This window comes from Aquarana catesbeiana, linkage group LG05 (genome assembly GCF_042186555.1).
Source record: "Aquarana catesbeiana isolate 2022-GZ linkage group LG05, ASM4218655v1, whole genome shotgun sequence".
Classification (NCBI taxonomy): domain Eukaryota; kingdom Metazoa; phylum Chordata; class Amphibia; order Anura; family Ranidae; genus Aquarana; species Aquarana catesbeiana.
In genome coordinates, this window is record NC_133328.1 from 55787787 (window position 1) to 55812324 (window position 24538).

The 24538-nt window shown below is 41.8% G+C and overlaps 1 protein-coding gene across 1 annotated transcript; it reads left to right on the plus strand.

The window, feature by feature from the left end:
• Positions 1-6340: 6340 nt before the first annotated feature.
• Positions 6341-24123, plus strand: BMI1 (BMI1 proto-oncogene, polycomb ring finger). The gene is made up of 10 exons (XM_073629762.1): positions 6341-6937; positions 13263-13412; positions 15323-15419; positions 15572-15627; positions 15711-15761; positions 17350-17458; positions 17546-17591; positions 19494-19592; positions 20708-20788; positions 22046-24123. Exons 2-10 carry the CDS (start codon positions 13301-13303, stop codon positions 22376-22378), a joined length of 984 nt encoding a protein of 327 aa, XP_073485863.1. The 5' UTR covers positions 6341-6937; positions 13263-13300; the 3' UTR covers positions 22379-24123.
• The last annotated feature ends 415 nt before the right edge of the window (positions 24124-24538 follow it).

Consider the following 24538-nt stretch of genomic DNA (forward strand, 5'->3'; position numbering starts at 1 on the left):
ATGGTGTGTCCTCTGTAATGTAGATGTACCATGGGTTCTGGTCCACAAGACTTTGTTATAAGAGGTATATAGGCTGCAGGAGCTTCGATCGGTTTTACTCACTCGGATCCTAGGACTGTATTTAAATTATTGACGGTCTATGATCAGCTGAATTTTCGATGTAGTCGGGCAATCATGGTTTGTCTCTCCTGTGCTAGGGAAATCGTGTTTATGGAAAGCTGTGGGTGAAATACGGCTGTATATATATGATCACCTCCACCCCCCTCCCCTGGAAGTACCGGAGAGACATTCCTGCAGCTCTCACCCGGACCGGGCGGCGCCTCTTTTAGTGGGTCACAGAGCACCCAGCCTGGGGCCTCCCAGCTTCACCCACCCCAAACCCCCCCCCCCCCCCCCCAACACCACCACCAGAGAGCAGCGTGAGATCCGAGCACATGTGTGCTTCCAGGGACTCCACAGATCTGGGATCCATTGAAGAATTTCCTGGTTGCTAATCCATAAATCCTGTGTGCTGTCAGGAGATGTGAGCAGTGCTGGCACCGAGTACACTGCATGCACCCCCCCCCCCCACTCCCCTCCCCCACTATATACACATTCATTTCCATACGCTCAGCCGCTGCCTATACGTCGCACTGGATTTAAGGAAGACCGACAGAGACTGTGAGCAAAGGAACATACAGCAACGTATACATACTATGGATACATCCGATCTGCTGCAATACGAATGGAACGATTTCCTTGTGTCTATCACTATCTCTACTAATGACCTTTAATTGCATTAACCGATTCATCTCTTAACGCTGAGTACCTGTCTACTGCAACCAATCCGATCCATGGCATAGAAAATATATAAAACACGTTTGCTGTAACTAATCCAGTTTTTCTAAATCATTTGATAATCATTCAGTAGTTGCCTGTACCAATGATAGAGGTCTCAAGGGCTGCTTAGGTCTACTCTGCCTTAGGAATTGTCCTCTTGTGCATAAAGCTGATCATACACTATACAATCTGATTGTACAATTTATTTTATACTTTAGTAAAACTATGCAATATGCAACATACCTAAACCACCCATTTAACTAGTATCAAAGCAGGCAGGCTATTGTGTTACATAGCTGATAGTAGCTCTAATAGAGATTGTACAACCAGATTAGCATCGTGTATGGTTAGTATATGGCTGACTATAAACTATACAATCGCTGTAGAATCTTCTTTAGAGTTAAGCTGGCCATGCATTATACAATTTTCTTATTCAATTTCCTTTAGTTTTACCTTCAACTATGTAATGCAAGGGCCTGCCTGATTTCATACAAATTGAAAGTGTTTTGGTTTGACCTCATATTATATAGTTTTGGTAAATCTAAAGGAAAGTTGTACAAGAAAATTGTATAATGTATGGCCAGTCTTACTAAAATTAGACAATTTATTCAATTAGAATAAAATCAGACAGGCTCTTGTACTACATAGATGAGAGTAGATCTATAGGAGATTGTACAAGCAGGTTATATAGTGTAAAGCTGGCTACACACTGTACAATTTTCCTTTAGATTTACCAAAAACATATAAACACTTTCAACTTGTATGCAATCAGGCAGGCCCTTGGCACTACATAGTTGAAGGTAAAACTAAAGAAAGTAGACCAAGAATATTGTATAATGTGTGGCCAAGCTCCTGCCTGATTGCATACAAGTTGAAAGTGTTTATATGTTTTTGGTAAATCTAAAGGAAAATTGTACAAGAAAATTGTATAGTGTGTAGCCAGCTTTACACTATACAACCTGCTTGTACAATCTCCTGCAGATCTATTATCATCTATGTTGTACAAGAGCCTGTCTGATTTTATTCTAATTGAATAAATTGTCTAATTTTGGAAAGACTGGCCATACATTATGGAATTTTCTTGTACAACTTTCCTTTGGATTTACCAAAACCATATAATAGGAGGTCAAACCTAAACACTTTCAATTTGTATGCAATCAGGCAGGCCCTTGGCACTACATAGTTGAAGGTAAATCCAAAGGAAGTTGACCAAGAATATTGTATAACGTGTGGCCAGCTTTGGGTTGTCTCTAGATGGGTGGTACATTGCACACAATCGCTTTATGAGTAGTCAGTTGGGTGATATTATCCATGGGATACCATTGTTGACGACTTACAAGATATTATTTATAAATAAAGACATTGATACACATCTGTAGGCATTAGGGTCTACTTACTAAAGGAGTAAAAACTGTTTACTTTGAAAAATGTATTTCTGTAGTTCATTAACTTTAGTGAATAGGGCGAATGTGTTTTTTTTTTCAATTATCAGAACATGCACCAGCATTTTTTCCCCCTCACATTTAAAGTGAACACAACATCACCTAATATTCTATGCAATGGGGGAGATTTACTAACACTGGTGCATACAGTGCAGCTCTGCATAGAAACTAATCAGCTTCCAGGTTTTATTGTCAAAGCTTAATTGAACAAACTGCAGTTATAAGCTGATTGGTTGGCATGCACAGCTGCACTAGATTTTGTGTGCTCCTAGTTTAGTAAATCTCTCCCCATGTGGCCATACATTTTGCAAAGTGAACATTCGCCTTTCTAAGTGAACAGCCTCTGCCTACTCTTTTAGTAAATCATTCCCATTGTGGCTCACTGAAAGTTCCCAGTGGCCAGCACTCCATTGGGATTATTCTGCTCCACCGTATAATGTATCGTATAAGTAGCACCTAAAATCAAAGGCAGGTCTTCATTGGACATTGTTATTTAAAAGAGTAACAATGTAGCCCACAGCTGGATGGATAAAGTTAATGAGATTGTTGTAGTTAATTGAGTAAGACAAAGCAATGAGCAAGGGGGTATCCAAGGAACACTCGCCTGTATTAACCAATCAGAATCATCTAAAGATATCCGACTACGGCACGCTTAAATGTGATTGGTTACTAGAAGTCCATGCGTCCTGCACGTCCTTCATGCTCTTATCACAGACCCACCGAAGATCTCATTAAAAAAAGTCTTTATAGAGTATAGGGGGCTTTATTTAATGGTAGTAGATTTATAGATTACACATAATTATACCTTACAGCCCAAAAACCTCGTCCTAGGATTGAGAACTGCACCATAGCTACTACAGCTCTACAACTCCAATATACAATAAATCTGACCCTATGATCTGCTCTGAAGTCTCTTGGACGATTGATCCATACACAATACAAGGTCATGCACGATTATCGCATTCAGAGCTACTCCCATCCATAACATCCCATCCCTCCTACCTCTTACCTACTTCCTACCCCGATAATACGTTGTGGTTGTAGCGTGTCCCTAGTAAATTCAGTTCTGACAGTATGGTTATTAACACTGAAAAACACAACTAGTATATATGTACCTCTACTACATACGGTAAGTACAGTATGGCTGTAAGTACCTCAACTATACAATAAGTACAGATCGGATGAAGCGCTGTACGTTAAATAAGTACAATATGGTTATGGTGTTGCACCTTTAGTAAACGCAGTGAGTGCAGTATTGGTGTATTCCTGTGTATTTATTAAGTACAGCATGGGGGGGGGGGGGGGGGGGGGGCACACAGTATAGTAGCGCTGTAGCTTAAGTAAATACGGTATGGTAGTAGCTCTCTGCCTTTAATAAGCACAGTATATTAGTAGTACCACATTTAGTAAGTACAGTATGGTAGCATAAACCTTTTGTAAAAGGAGTACGTACATTATTGTTAGTGCTGTAGATTTATTAAGTGCATTACACATGCTGCATTGTAGTATGTACAGTACAGAATAGTAGCGCTGTACAGTGTGGTAAATACTGTGTGGTAGTAGCGCTGTACCTTTAGTAAAAACAGTATGGTAGTAGTACAATACCTTAGTAAGTGCAACATGGTAGTAGTGTATTACCTTTAGTAAATACAGAATGGCAGTAGCACTATACCTTTAGTAAGTACGGCATGGTAGTAGCGTACCTTTAGTAATTGCAGAATGGCAGTATTAAGTAGTAAGTACAGCATAGCCGTAGCGCTGTACTTTTAATAAATACAAGAACAGTATGGTTGCCGCAACGTGCCTTTAGTAAATGCAGTGAGTACAGTATAATTGTACCTTCGTACATCTAAAAAATACTATATGCAATGGGTGGTTGCACCGTTGTACCCCTAATAAGGACACAGTGTAGTCTGTATTCTGCTGCACTAAGAGTAACCAGGACATAGTATGGTCTGTATTCTGCTGTACTACGAGTAAGCACGGTATGGGTATAGCTCTGTACCTCAGTGAGCACTGGGTGGTTGTAGCGCTGTGCCCGTAATATGTACAATACGTACAGTCTAAGCACCGTAGGCTTGTATTACCATATCTCTGCTAAGCTCAGTTAGCGCTGCTCTATGTAATATAACTACGGGGTGTTTGTAGCGCTGTAGCTGTTGTAAACACGAATACACATCCCGGTTATATCGCTGTGCCTATTGGGTTGTATTTGTAGTGAGCTCGTTTTGCCAATTCTCCCTCACATACAGCAAGCCCAGAATGGTTACAGCGCCATAGCTCTATTAGTAAGCACAGTATGGTGGAAGAGCAATACGTCTAGTAGGTACAATACGTATACTGTGGCTTTACCACTGTAGCTCTACGATATGCTGTATTTTTATGTAGATCGTGTAAGCACAATTCGGTTAGAGTGCTGTGTGAAGCATTATATCTCTAGTAGGTACCATATGATTATTATAATACTGTACCTTTGGTAAGTACGGTATGGATGGAGCAGTATCCCTCTAGTAAGTGCTAAATGATTAGAGTGTTGTAGCTCTGGTAAGCAGTGTATGGCTATAGCACCGTACCCCTAGTATGAACAGTATACTTACAGTGCGGTACAGATAGTAAGTACAACAGGCACTATGTGGGTGTAGCGCTGTACCGCTGGTAAATATAGCGCTTCATCTCTAGTAAGTACAGTCAGCACTGTGTGGTCGCAGCTCTATATCTTTAGTAATTATAGCGCTACACTTTTGGTAAGTACGGTACTATGTGGTTGTAGCTGTGAACCTCTAGTAATTACAGCGTTGTACCTTTAGTAAGTACAGGAGTGGTTGTAGCGCCGTACCTCTAGTGAATACAGTTTAGTAAAGCGTTGCACTGCTAGTAAGTACAATAAAAAAAATCCAACTCATTAGTAAGCATTGCAAGGTGCTTCTTCTTCTCCAATACAGTCACAGCTTGCTGGCTTTTGTAACTACCTGGAACTCCTGCGGATTGAGCACTAGATATGCCTCAGCCCGGACTGTACATACATTTTTATAACTGATGTTACATTGAGACACAATGTTGCAGTTAGTTACAGTGATCCCTATTATATATAGACCTGATCGCCCTGTATGCTATCCCTCAACTCTGCCAAATGCAGACAAAGATCCTACTGTCTGTTTACTCAGCGCTTACAACAATGATTTATTTAAATTGTTCGGGTTACATATAAAAGAGCCACTCTTTGCTGAATCTATGGACGCTCCATTATTCTCTCTCTATATTTTTTTGCTTGTAGCATGCACTCCCTATACATGTGTGTCCTGTGATACCCCAACCAACACAACTGCCCTTTCTATAAAAGGCAATACATGTTTCTATGTACTAACTATGACACACCAACCAACACAACTGTTCTTTTTATTAAAGACAATGCATATGTCTTAATTATGACACTCCAACTAACATAACTGCCCGTTACAAGACAAGCAATGCAACCTCAATGTATTAACTATGACCAACCCAACCAACACAACTGTTTTGTATTAACTATGACAACCCCAACCCACACAACTGCCCTTTCTCAAGTCAATGCATATTTCTATGTATTAACTATGATCACCCCAACCAACACAACTGTTATGTATTAACTATGACACCCTAACCGACACAACCCCCCGTTGTATGATAGGCAATGCATACTCTGTCCCTTAATTATGACACCCCAAACCACACAACTGCCATTTGTATTATAGGCAATGCACACTGTACGCCATAATTATAAAACTGGCACAACTGTCTGTTACATGGCAGGCGATGCCCATGTGTTGCACCCCAGGGTCACTTTAATCACCCACTTCGGGTTTCTAGAAATGATTTTATTTTTGTCACCCAGCCTCAGAGTTATTTCCTCAATTCAGGGGTGTAATTAATTGTCGGGCGCCCCCTGATCAGCCTGGATTTGTAATAGGATGTGCTTTGTGTAACCTTTGTGTAGTGGGGTGGTGTAGAAATTCGGGGGGGGGGACTTTGCAGAGAAGAATGTGTGTCGGTGCTGAGTGCAGTGTGTGTGTGTACATTGTGAGTGCAGTGTGTACACTAATTCCCAGGCCGCCCTTAAGGAATGAGACCACGTGACGGCGCGGGGCGGGCGGACTCTGAGCCATTTTGGGGACGGTGTCAGTTTCCAGTGTGAGGCTCCAGTGAGCGGAGTGCCCGAGCAGCCCGGGAGAGGCAGCAGCAGCACAGGCAGCACAGGCAGCAGCGGCGGCGGCGGCGCGCGGAGGATAAGGGGCGGCTCGCGCGGCGCACAGAGCAAGCGGGAGTAGAAGCAGCGAGATCGGCTCCGGTGCAAGCAGCAGCAGCAAGCTACAAAAAAAAAAAAAAAAGACAAAAGCGCTGAGGATGGTGTAATCAACCCCCGGATCCGGGCATTAGAAGAGGCGGGAGCGACGGTCCGGTCCGGAGGAAGAGCCGGAGGAGGAGGAGGGGGAAGGAGGGGATCTCCCACCCCCGGCTGGCCTGGAGAAGGGGGGGAAATGAGCGCAGTGCCCGCACTGACAGCGTCTGCAGATCGGCTCAAGATGGCCGCCCCTGGGCTGCTGCTCATCCGCTGAGCGCCCCCCCTCTACCCGACACTGCATTGTCCCCGGACCCCCCAGCAGCAGCAAGCAAGCAGCCACCCCGATCGGCACCCCACGGTATGTGCACCCTCCTGGGTGGGGGTGGGGATCTGGCGGAGGGGAGGGGAGGGGGGGAAGAGAGGGGGGTGTTTGTCTGCTGTACGTAAATAAAGAGGAGGGGGGAGTGAGGGGGTGGGGTGCGGATGCTGGAATTTGGCAATGGAGGGGGGGGGGGGTAACACAGGTAGATGTGGGGGTGCTGAGGTTGGTGAGTGTGGAAGGGAGCACGTGAGCGAGCAGAGGTGCCATCTTCTGGGCTGCCCAATCTGAGCCCTGGTGATCTCCCTCCCTGTGTATTCAAGCCCCCACCTCTTCTGCTACATGTCAGCCTGCCCCCTCCCCCTTGCTCCATGTCAGACTTTTTTTACACCCCACTTTGCCAGCTGTACCCCCCCCACCACCACCACCCCCGTGACTTGGTAGTAGGGCTAGCCTGGCATGGCAAGGAATGGGGCTGGTGGTGCCAGGGTGGGCATAATGTGCCATCTGCCTGGATAAAGCCATGTAGCCCACTTGCATAGGTCAGTTTGCCACCCCCTGGGGCTTTTTTTTGCTGCTGCGTTGCCCAATCAGTGACAAAGCAAATGTAGGTATTGTATGCCAATGTTGTATTCTGTGTGTGTAAACCAAAATATAAATAATAATTATAATACATATGTATATATATTATTATATTGTATTTTTTTGTGGGTAGCATGCTTTGTTTGTATTGCAGTTAAAGGAGGAAGCAATAGGAGAGGCACCCCTGTGATGATTTGTATAATATTGTGTGTACAGTTGTCATTTCATGTGCATCCTCCTCCTTTGTGCGAGAGCTTATTGCTTGGTTCAGCTCCGCTGCTGCTAAGGGGTGCTTTGCTGGTGACAGTAAATCACATTTGCCAGAGTAGCTCACTGGCCTTCCCTGTTCCACTACACCATGAGAGCCCTTGTAGAATTCTTCCAGCAGATAAAAAAAAAAAAAGAAAATCAAGAAAAAAAAAAAAACTGGCTGCTCTGTGACCAAGCCCAGAGTGCCGGTGGGGTGACCGTGTGGTCACCCTGCCATGTTTCCATATACTTTGCATAATGACCCATAAAGGAACAGGAGAGCTGGAGGGGAAAACACTGCTTCAGCTGTTGTTTGTATTTTTTTTTTTAGATAAATGCTTCCACTGGCTCATGCTTGAAGTTGCTCACTTGTATTTGTCGGGTGCTGAGAATAATGCTTGGGGAGTAAGTGGTGACTTCAGATCATGCTCATAACTTTGCTCCCACTCTGTCCTCTTGTGCTTGTAGTTGTGTTGGTTCCCATGTAACAGTTGAGCACTGTACATATTTATTATTTATTTGCAGCTACCGTTTTTTTTTTTGTTTTGTTTTTTTTGTTTAAGGACAGTGTTTCCAGGTCTATCCCCTTCTCTTGGTCCAAGCAAGGGGGTAGACCTCCAATGACATGTTACAAAAATGCTACTCTGTATGTAGCAGGGGTGGTCTTCTGCATATGTGTTCTCCTGTTCAATTTATTAAATGCAATCCTTTCTTATCTGTAAATATGCAGCCTGGGAGCTCTGGAATATTGCTTCATAAACTAGCCGTGCCATTTCTATAGCAGGATCCCTGGCTGACAATAGCTGTGGAAGCTCTGTTTGTATGTCAGTGATATATTTCATGGCTCCAACTCTCTGAACATTAACCCAATGTAGCCTTAACAGATTTATAGAGAACTGGCTTCCTGCTTTTCCCCACACTCCCTCTTTCCTTACTGACAGGCCCGTAACAAAGGTTTCATTCCAAGACTTCGTTGTTACATTTCATTTCTGTCTTGTCTGGAATGGTATTATATTGTATTAAATGCTCTCATACGTTTATTGCTGCCTTTGATCCTCTGTACAAATCTGATCTGTGAATATGATTATTTTCCTGGAAAGGTGCTCAGATTGTTCCTAAATAGGATCCCTTGTGATTAATGACAATGCCCAGATCACCTCCTAATAGTCAGATTAGGGTGATCACTATCTCAAGGACAGGAGGAAATTTGACAGATCAGATGAGATAAATCCATTGGCTTCTCTCTAACTAGTTTCAGAAAATAATAATCCACACATGCCTGGGAGCAGTGGTTGGAGTGTCAGTTAAACCCCATAATGTTGTGTCTAGGTGGGATAAATTAATACATTGTGCGTGGATTCCTTGTGTGTGACGTGAAATTAGAGGAATACAGGATATAATGGTGTATTGTATTGGGGTATTTGTGTAATGTCTAAGTAGTCCCTGCTGGTAAATTGCTTGATCTTGGAAAGTTTTCTTGGCATTTGGAGTTTTGTAGCTGGCATTAATGAGCAGAGAGGGCATTTTGCTTATTTTTTTAACTGGCTTCCATAGTTGTCTTTGGGGCATTTGGACCTTTTTTGGTATTTATCCTATTTGTGTCGCCAGGCTTTGGTGGTCTACTCGGAGCTGCTCAGGTGGTTGAGGATTGGCAGAGTTGGCACCTTTTTTTGGCGGAGAACTGGAGATGTGGAGGGTGAATGTGCCATGTAGATGGTGGACAAGCGTGTACTTTGCCTGGTCGACAATTGAAAGCATAACCACCATTTAATATCCCAAGGTGGGTTGTTTGCCAAAGCTGTTCATCAGTGAGCTCCTCCAGTTCGTGGACTGGGGTTGATTTATTAAAACTGGAGAGTGCAAAATCTGGTGCCTGGTAGCCAACCAGCTTCAAACTTCAGCTTGTTCAATTAAACTTTTACAAAAAAAAAAAAAAACATGGAAGCTGGTTGGTTTCTATGCAGAGCTGCACCAGATTTTGCACACTTCAGTTTTAGTAAATCAACTCCAAGGCTACATATAGAGAATTGCAAATGTAAAGCTGTGGTAATTACAGATACAATGTCCCATATAGGGAGAAGGCAAACCTGATCATTATGGATACAATGTTACATATAGAGAATTTGTGATCATTATGGATACAATGTTACATATAGAGAATCGTAAAGGTAAAGCTGTGATCATTATGGATACAATGTTACATATAGAGAATTGTGAAGGTAAAGCTGTGATCATTATGGACACAATGTTACATATAGAGAATTGTGAAGGTAAAGCTGTGATCATTATGGATACAATGTTACATATAGAGAATTTGTGATCATTGTGGATACAATGTTACATATAGAGAATTGTGAATGTAAAGCTGTGATCATTATGGATACAATGTTACATAGAGAGAATTGTGAATTTAAAGCTCTGGTCATTACAGGTACAATATTAGACATATAATATAATATAATTTTTTTTTACCCCTAAGCTGTCCTCAGATAAAATATGTCTTCTCCCACTGCCCTTCTGCTGAGTCTTTTATCTCCCGACTTTTGCTATGCCCCTTGCGAATCTCTTGCGAATTTAGCTCTCTGATCCTTAGACTTCCAGTACACTTCTATAAAAGTTTTTTTTTTTCGTTTGCCCCGAGCAGATCGCATCGGTTCTGATCGTTCCAGTTCTGCTGCTCATGAATGTGTTTTTATTTATTTGTCTTCTGCAAGTATCGACCCCCTGGGCTGTGGTGGAGCCGGTAGTAGCCGGCTGTCCCCTTAATTTTGAGGGGGGGGGTCACTATGTACTCTTCATTCACAGCTGTCCTCCCTTCCCTGTGATGTGTAGTGGTCAGGTGTAGTGTACATTCATAGGAGGGGGTCAGCATATTTGAAGCCCATCAGAGTTGAATATGTTTGTCTCCTACAAGTATCGCCCACCTGGGCTGTGGTAGAGTCGGAAATATCCGGCTGCCTATTTTTTGGGGGTCGCTATGTTCTATTCATTCACAGCTGTCCATGTCAGCTGTAGTGTACATACATAGGAGGGGGTTCAGCAAATTTCAAGGATTTTGCCACTTTTATTTGTGCTGCGGTAGATTTTTTTTTGGGAAGGGGGTGCACACAAATCCTTGGCTGTCATGCAGGATAAAATAACCAAGCAGGGTGGTGCTGGGGGGGTTGGGGGCTACTTCAAGAAGTAGGACCCCCCCCCCTTTCCTAGTGTGTAAGTGTGTAGAAGAAGGTTGCTCCCAGAAGTAAGATCACTCTGTTCCTAGTGTGTGCAAGGCGGGTGCTAGAAGATACTCCCAGAAGTAGGACTCCCCTGTTCCTAGTGTGGGCAAGGAGGGTGCTAGGAAGTACTCCCAGAAGTAGGACTCCCCTGTTCCTAGTGTGGGCAAGGAGGGTGCAAGGGCTACTCCCAGAAGTAGGACTCCCCTGTTCCTGGTGTGTAGAAGGAGGGTGCTAGACGGTACTCCCAGAAGTAGGATCCCCTTGTTCCTGGTGTGTAGGAGGGTGCTAGAAGGTACTCCCAGAAGTAGGACCCCCCTGTTCCTGGTGTGTAGAAGGAGGGTGCTAGAAGGTACTCCCAGAAGTAGGATCCCCTGTTCCTGGTGTGTAGAAGGAGGGTGCTAGAAGGTACCCCCAGAAGTAGGATCCCCCTGTTCCTGGTGTGTAGAAGGAGGGTGCTAGAAGGTACTCCCAGAAGTAGGATCCCCCTGTTCCTGGTTTTGTAGAAGGAGGGTGCTAGGAGGTACTCCCAGAAGTAGGATCCCCCTGTTCCTGGTGTGTAGAAGGAGGGTGCTAGGAGGTACCCCCAGAAGTAGGATCCCCCTGTTCCTGGTGTGTAGAAAGTGGGTGGAGGCAGTGTGTATGACCCCGGCTCTCTCCTTCCTTCCCTCCCTCTCAGCTCTTTGTCTGTTCCCTGAACTGTACTGGGCGCCTCTTAGTTTTCTGCTCCTTCCCCTCTCCTGCTCGCCCCCCACACCCGCCCCCTGCACTTCAGATCTCTGTGATGGGTTTGTTTCTCTGGATCCCTTCGTGTATTCCTGGAAAGATCTTTGCTTCCCCTCTCCCGATTTCTCCAGCTATAGGAGCTGAGTTCATTTAATAAGCCCCTGCAGCTCCCCCCATTGGCCTGCGCTTATTTGGGGATCTACTGATCGCACATGTGGATCTAGTTTGCAGCGCTTGTATTGCCTTTTCGCAGCCTGCTGCCTCCTAGGTGATCCCAGTAAATGATCTGGGTGGTTCTGACTAGGAGGGCGATTAAGGTTTGCTATTTGCACAGCGGGCAGATGGAAAGAGTTAAATAGCAGTGCCCTCCTCCCCTGCAGGTATATGACACCCCCACCCCCAACACCTCTGTTTGACTCCATGCCTGGGTTTCCTTCCCCATCTCCAGGCGGTGGCAGCATGCCAAGTGTAAGTGTAGGTTGCCATAGTAACGGGAGGATTGCAGCTTGGGCACCAGCACACTGTAATGTGCTCCTTTCATGGTGGTGAATATAGTCTAGCTGGCAGCTCCCAGTGGGTAGACCATTCCTGACCCCTGTGTTAGGTCTGCACCCCATCTATATGTTCTCCTACCCGTTCTGCCTTGGGTGCCATCATCTTCCAGCTTGCTGGAGCCACAGGGGCCAGAACATCATTGCTGAGGTGCACATTAATTTCTAGTTTGCTTAATTGGGGCGATTAAACAGTGCGTCGGCATCCTTAGAAACATAAAGGCAAATATGCTGTGCACTTTGCAAGGGCATCTGCTCCTTAGCTTAGAAAATAAGGAGAAGCTCAGCTGATTTCCAACGCCCAATCACGTGCAAGCAAATTGCTGTTTTTTTGCCTTGCATGTGATTGGGTAATCTTTTGCAAAGTGAAGCTTCATCTCATTTAGTAAGCTTTGGAGTAATGCATTTGTAGGGTGCAACTGCACTTGCAAAGAGCACAGGGGTAGATTTATTAAACCTGGAGCATCCCAACGTTACATAGATAGAATTTTGGATGTACAGTTATGCTCATTATAAATACAAAGTTACACATAGAGAATTGTGAAATTGATATGTTATGGAGAATTGTAAATATGTGATCATAGATCACCATACAGTGGGGTTGATTTACTAAAACCGGAGAGTGCAAAGTCTGGTGCAGCTGGGCATTGCAGCCAATCAGCTTTTTACTTCAGCTTGTTCAACTAAACTTTGGTAATAAAATCGGGACGCTGACTGGTTTATATGCACTGTCAATTTGCCTTTAGTAAATCAACCCCATCTTGTCTGATTAAAAGCCATGATGTAAATATATATCTGGTACAATGACGACTCATTCATTTTTGTAACAGTTGTAGTCTGTTTTCATAGTATGGCTGACAAAGATCTCATTTCATTTATGTCGGGATGTGTGTGGCAGAAGGTTACAATTATAATTGCCTGGTTAGCTTGCAGGGAATACTCTTCATTTACATTGTCTGGGTGCGATTTGTTAAGAAAAGCCTCTCTCAGTGCATTGATACATGGGGGCCATCTGTGAATTACTGGCTGTGTTTTCTGCAGGGTTTCAACGAGAGAAAACGCCTTTCCAACGAGCAATCATGCATCGGACGACCAGGATCAAAATCACGGAGCTGAACCCTCATCTGATGTGTGTTCTCTGTGGAGGATACTTCATAGACGCTACGACCATCATCGAGTGTCTGCATTCTTGTAAGTAAAGAGATGGATTATCAGAGCTGGGGGATTGTAAAGAGTGCTAGCTCAGAGGACTCTGCTGTGGGCAACTTCCCCAATGTACAACGCCCTGGTCGTTGTGTCGCTATTACTCTTTGCATTGAATTCTCTGGAGTCTGGTCCTGCTGCTATTCATGGTCTAGGTCCTCCTGAGTGTAAAAATCTGGAGGCTTTAGAGAGATGGATGATAACGTGTGCTTTACTAAATCGGTACATTTCTCTGAACCTAGGACTACACAGAACATTGAATCCTGGACAGAGCAATTAAAATAAAAATGTTCACTATAATGTGAACACAATATGAGCCATCTGAAAAATGTACTGCTAGAGGAGATCATGCATTTGTTACAACAAATCTGAAGTCTGTGATCTCCATTTTTAAAACTTATAGAAGTGCTACCAGTTTAAAATCTGGAAGTCTTGAAGCCTTTCTTTACTGCCATATTATCTAGCTTTTCTTATAGGTCCTCTGTTATAATTATTTTCTCGTTTATTCTAATGTGTATTAATGGAGGAGAAGGATGGCCTGTAAAGATTTTTTAGGAAGGCAGGAGTGTAGTACTCTAGATGAGGATTTTGTGGATCCTTTTGGAAAAATCCTCATAACTAAACCAGTAGAGATTTCACTTAACAGAATAATCTCTTTGCAAAGTATACAGTATGTTCACTTTGCAAAATGAGTGTTTACTTAGCATATTGAATTTGGTAACGTTGCATTAATTTCGGTCATCTAAACATACAAGCAATCCTTGATTTTTGTGTGTGCATGTATTTTTCTACTTTCCCAATTACACGTGAATGGATATTTCAATTGAACACTATACTATGTAAATTGTTACTAAAGTGTAAATGCACTTTGCCAAGTGATTAGTCCCCAATTTTAGTAAATTATCCCCAGTGTGTCTTGCTTTTGTATGATCTGTGTTGTGTTTATTTTTCCATTGCACATATCTTTGCTGTATTTGGTTTTGGTCAAGAGTTGTTCCTTGTATTTAAGGTTTAGGTATTATTGATACATATCTGTATTGAGTGTCCATTTATCTCTAGATCTGTCTCAATTAATGTTCGTATAGATAGGTGCGTGTGTATATTTGTGATCCTCTATCTATCTATACTGTATATCAGATGGGTGCTATTTGTGTATTTGTTAGTGCCTTACATTGTCTGTCTGTCTGTGTCTATCTATACATGGGTGCTATTTGTGTGTTTGTTAGTGTCTTACATTGTCTGTATGTCTGTCCGTATTATTTATACAAGGAATAGGCCTTGTGAGCTTGCCCCATCCTTAAAATATAAGAACAAAAAACAAAAACAAAACAAAAAAACAATATAAATAAATAAATATATATATATATATATATATATATATATATATATATATATATATATATATATACCAAAGGAAAAGGGGGGCAGCTCACAAGGTATGCTATGGCAAATTAAGAGAAGTGTTCACTAATGAAGACCCAATCACAATCATTGCTAGAAAGGAATCCTCTTTAATTACTATCCCATACATATTAGACTTGGATATTATAGTGAACACATCTTTACATACAGTCTCATGAACAGCCTGTACTTCTTTAGTAAATCAACCCAAATGATTGCTAAATCATGGGGCATTTCATTTATCATTTCCTTAAAATATTAGGAATAATGTATTCCTCATTACACAGTGAGTGAAGCCATACAAAACACATGCCATGTTAAACTTTTTTTGTATTAAGAGGTCTCTTTAAGGATTCTAAGAGAGGTCTTGTGGCCCTTAACTGTAGTCTTAGTGGTGTGTATGTATAGATATATTATTGCATGCATTGCCTTTTTTTGCCTTGCATACTTTTCTCCCTGTCAGTAACCAACCACCTCTCTTGGCTTTCTTTATACAGTTTGTAAAACTTGCATTGTGCATTATCTGGAGACCAGCAAGTATTGCCCTATTTGTGATGTCCAGGTGCACAAGACCAGACCCCTGCTGAATATCAGGTAGGTAGGCACTGTGCCTTGGTTTGATGAAGGTTGTGTTTCTGCTGAGGATGTCTCAGGCTCCATTGTCCCATGTTCCTAAGACAGCCTTGGTCAAAGTTCTATCATTTGTCCAACCACCAATTCTGTTCCTCCCTCCTGTCTCCTTGTAGGGCAGACAAAACCCTTCAAGACATTGTGTACAAGTTGGTGCCAGGGCTTTTCAAAAGTAAGTATGAAATATCGATTTATTCGTGTGGATTTCCTTCAGACATGACCGGCCTCAATAAAGCCATCTCTGCTCTCTTGTAGATGAAATGAAACGTCGCAGAGATTTTTATGCAGATCATCCTACCGCAGCTGGTGAGTCGGCCACCCTTATCTTGAACGGGACAGGTCCTCTTTATGGCCTCCCCCATTCCTCCCTGTGGTTGATACATTTCCTTCTTCTGCACTTTTTTTGGCAAGCTGTGATATTTGTTCTGGAAACAAAGTTGCCCATCTTTGTCTTGAACAGGACAGGTCCTCTTTATGGCCTTCCCCTTCTTCCCTGTGGTTGATACATTTCCTTCTTCTGCTTTTTATGTATTTTTTTTGGTGATTTTTGTTCTTGAAACACAAAAGGGGATCTTCTGCAGATCCTCGTAGATTGTATTGGATTGCATTTCATACTATGCTTGGTGTAGTCGGATCATGTGGCCTACACTATTATATACAATCTTCTTTAGATCTACTAGCAGCAGTGCAAGGACCTGACTGTGTCCTCCTATTACGTGGGTGTGCAAATCTAAAGGAGCTCGTACTAAGGTGTCCGTTTATGAAGCAGTGAAATCTATTCACTGCTTCGTTCTCCGGCATTCACAGTGAAGAATCTTCTCCTCTGTGTGCCAGTTTATGAAGCGGTGTAGATCGCTTCACCTTTGGAGGAGTGAAGTGATCTACAAATGCTTCAAATAGTGGAGAACGTCCCCTGATACTGGAATCTCGTGAGACTTTACGAGATTACAGCACCAGATGTCAGTTTATCAAGCAGTGATAAATTATCACTGCTCAACGGCGTGGATTAATGTTAATAAAATATTGTGTCCCCCTACATTATACACATATGTATACACACACACACACTATATATACATGTATATACACACACATGATATATATATACATATACACATTATATGTATATATGTATAAATATGTATACACATAAATATGACAGGGGGACATGCTTACAGTGTTGGGGGGTCTGAACAAGGCATAAGGAAGTTAAAAATCTTCCTCCTTCCCCCTCAGATCCCCCCAGATTTCCTCTTCACTCCCCGATTCACCACCTCTGAGATGGTGAACCTGGGAGTGTGAATTCTGACACAGATCGCCAGTGAAGCGGTGAGATCACAGCTTCATAAACTGGCCGTTACTGTGTCATTCAATGAGGATTCTCCGTGTGTAGAGATAATCGGCGGGAGAACAAGTTCAAACATGTTCTCCCCCGATTATCACTGTTTCATAAACTGTTTATGGACTGTGATCAGCGGTGATCCTCGGGATCACCGCTGATCACTGCTTCATAAACGGACACCTAAGACTGTATGATGTATGGCCAGCTAAAGATGACCTGTCTTGGATATGAAACACTTGTTTTTTCAAATATAGTTACCATGTGCTGCAATGTTTATTAAGAACACAGATACAATGATTTGCACAACCGATTTCTGTTCAATAGCCTAAACTGTTGACTACTAGGCAACGGCAGTAGCATAGCCTTGCAGGTTAATGAATTAATAATCCTCCTTTGTATATATATATATATATATATATATATATATATATATATATATATATATATATATATATATATATATATATATATATATATATATATATATATATATATATATAAAATGTGTGACCTTATGAGTTTTCTGTAGTGACATTATTTCTGTTTAATTAGCGGCAAATGGCTCCAATGAGGACCGGGGGGAGGTGGCGGATGAAGACAAAAGGATCATCACAGACGATGAGATTATCAGTTTATCCATCGAGTTCTTTGACCAGACCCGGTAAGTTATATGAAGTGTTGGCTCAGATGAGTGATATTAATGACACAGATTTGGGTGGAGGAGTCCTAACTATTTGTGTGTTCTCAGGGTGGATCGTAAAGGGAACAAAGACAAGGAAAAAACGAAGGAGGAGGTAAATATCGTCCAATCGCTGATTGTACAATTGTGTGTCCTGTAATGATTGGGTAGATGGGGTCTTCCCGGTCGTATTGCTGTGATGTAATATGCCCAAGAGAGTCCTCAAAATCCTTAAAAAAAAATTATATAATATGTCAGCGTTTATAGATTCTATCCTAAACCATTTGCGATCTACTCCCCATCGGAACGTTGATGAAGGGTCACAATGTTATGATAAATCTGCTTGTTTAAAATATATACAATCCAACCATAACTATCAAACCTTTACTACTACAATTTACTGAAATTTGGATAACATATTTGTTACACTTTCCTTCTCTCTCTTTCTCTCTCCTTCTTGCGCTCTCTCTCTCTCTCTCTCTCTCTCTCTCTCTCTCTCCCTTCTTGCTCCCTCTCTCTCCTTCTTCTTCCCCCCCCCCTCTCTCTCTCTCCTTCTCTCTCACTTTTCTCCCTCTCTCCCTTCTCTCTCTCTCTTCCTCTCTCTCTCCCTCTCTCTCCCTCTCCCCTCTCTCCTTCCCCCTCTCTCTCCCTCCCTTCCCCCCCTCTCTCTCTTCTCTCTCTCTCTCACACACACACCTATAAATCTGTTTTTTCACGGATACAAAGAGGTTAAACGATGTAATCACAACAATCAGTATGTGTGTACAGACGTTCTTATAAACTGATAAGAACTGTGACACCGGTTTAGGTTCCTGTAGTATCCCATTATATAGTGTCTACTTGGAGTATGTTAGCTTCCACGTCCCCATAGAATATCCGGTGACCCCTTTCAAGAGAATCAGCTCTATATAGAATACAACTATACTTCATTGTATTACAATGTACACACTTTAAGAAGATTCTGTCCATAGCATACCCATCAAATGCAAGGGATAAAACGACATTTTTTCTTGCAAAGGATTAGATGATGGCAGTCAGAAGAACTTCAGTACATTCACTAAGCTATGGGGGAATTCCCTTTCAAAGTGAACAGTCAACCCCACTGCTTCTAATATTATATTACTCATCTTTCCAATACACTGTACTTGTAACCTGCTAGATAGGAACCCTTCCATAGCTGGCCTCCTTCAATGTAGGTTACCTGTCATGTTGATCCTCTGGCTTCAGTGCTATTGTTGTCACCACCCATAAAATAAGTATGTGGACCTGGGAAATGTCAGACGTCATTGTCTGCATTCTAGCTTGTGTGAGACAAGTTATCGAAACCAGGGGATCGATATAAAAAGCAGACCGCTAATATTGTTTGGAAGGTGATGATGGAGATCATGGAAGGCAGCTTGTGTGTTTCTTCCTGGCAGGTTAGTTGTAATTTAGTATATGTGACTAGATGGTTTTGGTTACTATACCTGCTGTCCAATGAGCTATTTTTCTACCTACCGGTATATGCCGCTTAAAGAAGCTCTGCAACTGTAGAATATTATAGGTGTTTGCCATTGATTAGAGCAAAACGTTTGGCTATAATTTAAGTTAATCAAGATGCAAACTTTCGGGGTACCCGAGGTCCCTTCTTCAGGCTGTATAGATTTCAATAAAGAGGATCACTTACACTCCAAAGATAAGCTCAGAAATGTAACCCAGAGAGACACATTGGGGTTATTTACTAAACGGGTCGATGATGTAGTGTGTGTTAGTGAATAAGGTGATGCTAAGCTGATTTGTTCCATGTTCAAGTTGTAAAGGGGTTCACTTTGAAGAAAAGAAAATAAATGGTTGGGATTGGAAGTAAACACTCTGTGCTTGGTGAACAGATTCCACTCTTTTAGTAAAGACAAACACCTTATCATAGTCATGCGAAATAATATGAGGTTATGTTATCATACAAGCTGGGCATACTGGGAGCTCATCGTTGGAAAAGTGGATAATCGTGGATAATCGTTTTGTGTATTCTCCCTTCCAGGCCAATGACAAGCGGTACCTGCGCTGTCCCGCTGCAATGACTGTCATGCATCTGCGGAAGTTTCTGAGAAGTAAAATGGATATTCCTAATACCTTCCAGGTATGGTGTACCTATATATATATGTTATATATGTGTGTGTGTGTGTATATCTATATCTATATCTATATCTATATCTATATCTATATAGATAGATAGATAGATAGATAGATAGATAGATAGATAGATAGATAGATAGATAGATAGATAGATAGATAGATAGATAGATAGATAGATATATCTCTATAGATAGATATATATAGAGATATATATATATCTATATATAGAGATATAGATATATAGATATATATCTATATATCTATATCTCTATATATAGATATCTATCTATCTATCTATCTAGATAGATATATATCTAGATATATATATATATATATATATCTAGATATATATATTTTTTTTAAAAAGCTGAGCACATACACTCAACTTTTTTGGTCGACCATGGTGAGGTCCTGTTCTGAGTGGAACCTGTCCTGTTAAACCGCTGTATGGTCTTGGCCACCGTGCTGCAGCTCAGTTTCAGGGTCTTGGCAATCTTATTTCTTATAGCCTAGGCCATCTTTATGTAGAGCAAAATTTATTTTTTTCAGATTCTCAGAGAGCTCTTTGCGATGAGGTGCCATGTTGAACTGCCCATGACCAGTATGAGAGAGTGATAGCTAATTGGGCCCAATTTGGACATTTTCACTTAGGGGTGTACTCACTTTTGTACCAGCGGTTTAGACATTAATGGCTGTGTTGAGTTATTTTGAGGGGACAGCAAATTTACACTGTTATACAAGCTGTATACTCACTACTTTACATTGTAGCAAAGTGTCATTTCTTCAGTGTTGTCACATGAAAAGATATAATAAAATATTTACAAAAAAGTGCAGGTGTACTCACTTTTGTGAGATACTGTGTGTGTATGTATATATGTGTGTGTGTGTGTTCACAAGCACCTATATTTGTGTTTAGGGGAGATCAGAGAGGTGATTGTATGCTGTGAAAAAGAGACCCCTTGCTTGTGAGCCCCATGTCCCCAGGGTTACATAATTCTATAGAAGATACAATGTATAGCTCGGAGCGATGTTGTACTCTGGGGGGCAGGAGCTGGGGAAGGACGGGTTAAACATTCCTGTCATTTTAATGGTGACCTCTTGTATTTGTATTGCTGGCAGATCGATGTGATGTATGAAGAGGAGCCCCTGAAAGACTATTACACTTTAATGGACATCGCATACATCTACACGTGGAGGAGGGTAAGCATCTGCTGCTCTGGGCAGAAATGTTCAGCCTATCCCCCATTACACCTAGATTGGTCAAATGACACTTCCCAAGTGTGATGACAGTACCACCTTTCCTATGGGGGAATACAATCTATGAAGTTATGCTGTAAACAGTCAGGTCCGCATCGAAGCCCTACAATAGAAACACCCTTATTTCTGCTAAAGTGTAGGTGGTGGACCTAGACACATTGTAAGAATGTCAATCAGTAAAATGGCCATCCATTACAAAAGGTACAGAATAGGTTAACTGAGTCTGTAATTTTAAAGGAAGAAAAGAGCTGACCTCTCCTGAAAATACTAGATCTCTGTCTGGCTGATCCAGTGGTTTTAGTTTTGCCTTAGTATCTGATCCAGAAAAATTATACAGGTCAGGAATTTACTTGATTCATGATTCTCATGCCTGTTAGACACAGCCAGGCAACCGTCTTTTCAGAGAAAGGTCAATCTCAGTATTGCTGGCAGTACAGGTTCATTTAGGAAATGCAAGAGCTGCCATTGCAGGTAGTCTTAAAGGCACACATTCTTAGGGGTTGGTTTACTAAAGGCAACTGTAAGGGAATTTGCTCCAGAGCTCAGTGAATGAGGGGAAGGTCTGCTGACTTCCAACATCCAAGGTTATCTGACGCCACTTCCCCCCTAAAAAGAACACATGAGCATTATATGTCAGCAAAAATCCCCCCCCCCCAAAAAAAAAAAGTTAAACTTCACACTCCCTGAGCATAAATTCTCCCCAAACAAAAATCCCCCCTCTTCCAGTACAAATCCCCCTCCTGGCTCAAATCCTCTCCCTCCCCATATCCCCCCAAATCACCTCTCCTAGCCCTAATTCCCCCCCCCCCCCAATTTCCCCTCCTACCTCAAATCCATCCAATCCCCTTCCAAACACAAATCCACCCTCCTAGTACAAATCCCCCCTCCAAATCACCCCTTCTAGCACAACCCTCCCCAAATCCTCACCATGCCCAGGACAGCTGTTCCTCCTGCCCACCCTTTGTCCCAGCCTTGAATCAATCCCATTTTGTCATCCTGATCTTTGATTAGAAGTTTTGACTTTACTGCTTGCATACTTTTTTGTCTGTAATGAAGCCAGGGTAATGGCCAAAATCTAGCACCTAAGAGTAACAATGGCATATATGAACCTTGCTAGTTTCCATTGACTTAGGTTGGAGTTCAATAGGTTTAGTAGGGAGGTGTGTAACTGTCTGTTCTGACCTGTTTCTTCTCCCACAGAACGGACCTCTTCCATTGAAGTACCGTGTGAGACCTAACTGTAAGCGGATGAAACTTGGCCACCCTGCCGACAGATTGAACAACATCAGCGGGGACCTGGAAAGTGACTCTGGCAGCGACAAAGCGGGGAGCCCCGCAGGGGGGGTGCCTTCCACTTCCGCCTGCATGCCAAACCCCAACACCCCGATCCAGTCGCCCCACCCCCAGTTCCCCCACATCTCCACCACCATCAATGGGACCAGCTCCACTCCCAGCTCCAACCACCAGAACCCCTTCATCAACAGAGCCAGGAAAATATCTCTTAACGGTTCCTCTGCCACTTCATCCGGGTGAAGGAGTACTTCTGGGGCCACACAAGTAGAGACCAGCAACACACAACCGAACTAGGAACTTCATACCATTACAAGCTTTATAGATGCTAATATTCTGTGACTGCCCCAATCGCTTACTTTTTTTTCTAGTGAATCCTCCATATGGCCATGGAAGCGAGTCAGGGTGGAGTTTTTTATCTGGATATTTGGTTTCCATAAAACAGAAAAATACTTTTTACGTGTTTTTACTCATATTCGGTGGAAATATGAAACCTGAAATTGGGGACAAGCTGGATCTACAGTGGTTGGCTAAGTGGATTTTATTGTGGACCTGGAAAGTCACTTTGGAGGAGGACCTGACCTCTGTTGTGGATATAAGTTGCCCCTTGAAGAGGGTTGTGGTTATCTCTGGTAGCTCACCTTGGACTCTATTGCGGAAAGCTCCTTGGGAAATTCAGCTCTGGAAATTACAATAACTTGGATGTATTATAAAGACATGGCACACAGCAAGTATGTTTGGTTTGGAGTCAGGACGACCTTGGATGTTTTCTTATCTCCAGGCTAACTTCACCACAATCTTTTGTTGTTGTTTGTTTTTTTTTGTTTTTTGTTTTTTTTTTTTTTTGTTAAAGTAATTTTGTGGACCTATAGAGCGTTTTTTCTGTCATCTTCTCAAATCTAAGTGCTTTATCATCCAACGGAAAGGAAATACATAGACTGTCCTATGTAGCCATTTCACTGTGAATAGTGATTTATTATTGTGTTAGCCTTCTCTTTTTTTCTGCATTGTTGAACGACCTCTTTGCTGCCAGAAGGAGGGGAGGGAGGGGGGGGGGGGTCAGCTACTCTTTATGTCCCACCCATCTGGCGTCAAAGGGGACATGTGCTGCTGCACAGAATCGATCAAAGTTAGATAAACTTTCTTTTTTTTTTTTTTTTTTTTTTTTTTTACAATCTTTGTCTTAAAAAAAAAAAAAAGAAAAAAAAAAAAAAAAAAAAACAAGGAAAAAAAAAGAAAAAAGCGGGTACTACCGTTTATTTTACTGACTTGTTTAAGTGATTCGCTTTTGTAAGAATCCGTTGGCATTATGCTGGTTGTAAAATGCCATATTGGTATATTGACATAACAGGAAGACAGTATTGTATGATATATTTATAAATACTATAATGAAGATTTTTGTGTTTTCATGCACACATAAAGAAAAAGATTGTTAAACTTTCAAAAGTCTATTCAGTTGTCCAGCTGCAACTAGCACATGTTTTAACATCTCCAGAAGGTTTTTATTTTTTTATTTGTATTTTTTTTTGGTCAAGTTGTTACCACCCTCTGCCAACTGTTGTGATATTATGTAATAATGGTACTGCGTTTGAGTGTGGATAGGGAATATCACGTGTGTGAATAAGGGCCAATTAGAACGCAGCTCTGGTTACTGGACTGTCTTGGCTACACAGAAGTAAAACCCAAATGTTCAGGCAGTTGATAATGTATCTTCTAAATTATGCAATGACTAGATGAGAGTAGGCAGACATGCCAAGGATCATCTAAATAGCCCGCACTTTTTTTTTGCTCTATAATTTTAACTGTTTGCCCCTTTCTTACTCCCCCCTCCTTTTACACACACGTTTATTCTTTAAAGAATAATTATTGTTTGTATTGAAAGAAAAAAAAACGTGGCTAATCATTTCATTGTCTCCAGTCTGCAAAGGAAGCACAAATCTATGGCTTTGTCTTGCTTATAGTCATTAAATCATTACTTTTGCATATATCTCAGTGGCTGTTATTGTTTTATTTGATTTCTTTCCAAGTTTTGTATAGGAGTGCTCCAAGTGGGAGGCTTTATTATACTTCTTTAGTCGTTATATATTTTTATTGTTTTTTTTATTTACTATTGATTTTTGTTGTTGTTTTCTTTAATTGCGAGAATGTGGGGTGCTAATGTTACCACAAGAGCAACAATGTATGTATGCCTCTCACTTTCTCTCTCTCTCTTTCTCTATATATATATGACAAAGAGATGCTCAATTACAAACACAAGAGCATGTAGCTTTTATTTATAGTCATGTGACTGTAAACTTAAAATCTCATTGGATTGGGAATGGAGCCTCTAGTAGTCTAATATGCTAATTATTTGATGTTTGATTCAAACCATTATGCAACACTTCCATGTATTATTGCACCCTC

What these genes read in the sequence shown, in the direction of transcription:
- BMI1 (XM_073629762.1), top strand. Translation starts at nt 13,301, where the DNA reads ATGCATCGGACGACCAGGATCAAAATCACGGAGCTGAACCCTCATCTG. An exon ending in ATATTCCTAATACCTTCCAG is followed by an intron (nt 19,593 to 20,707) that starts GTATGGTGTACC and finishes TATTGCTGGCAG; the next exon opens with ATCGATGTGATGTATGAAGA. An exon ending in ACATCTACACGTGGAGGAGG is followed by an intron (nt 20,789 to 22,045) that starts GTAAGCATCTGC and finishes CTTCTCCCACAG; the next exon opens with AACGGACCTCTTCCATTGAA.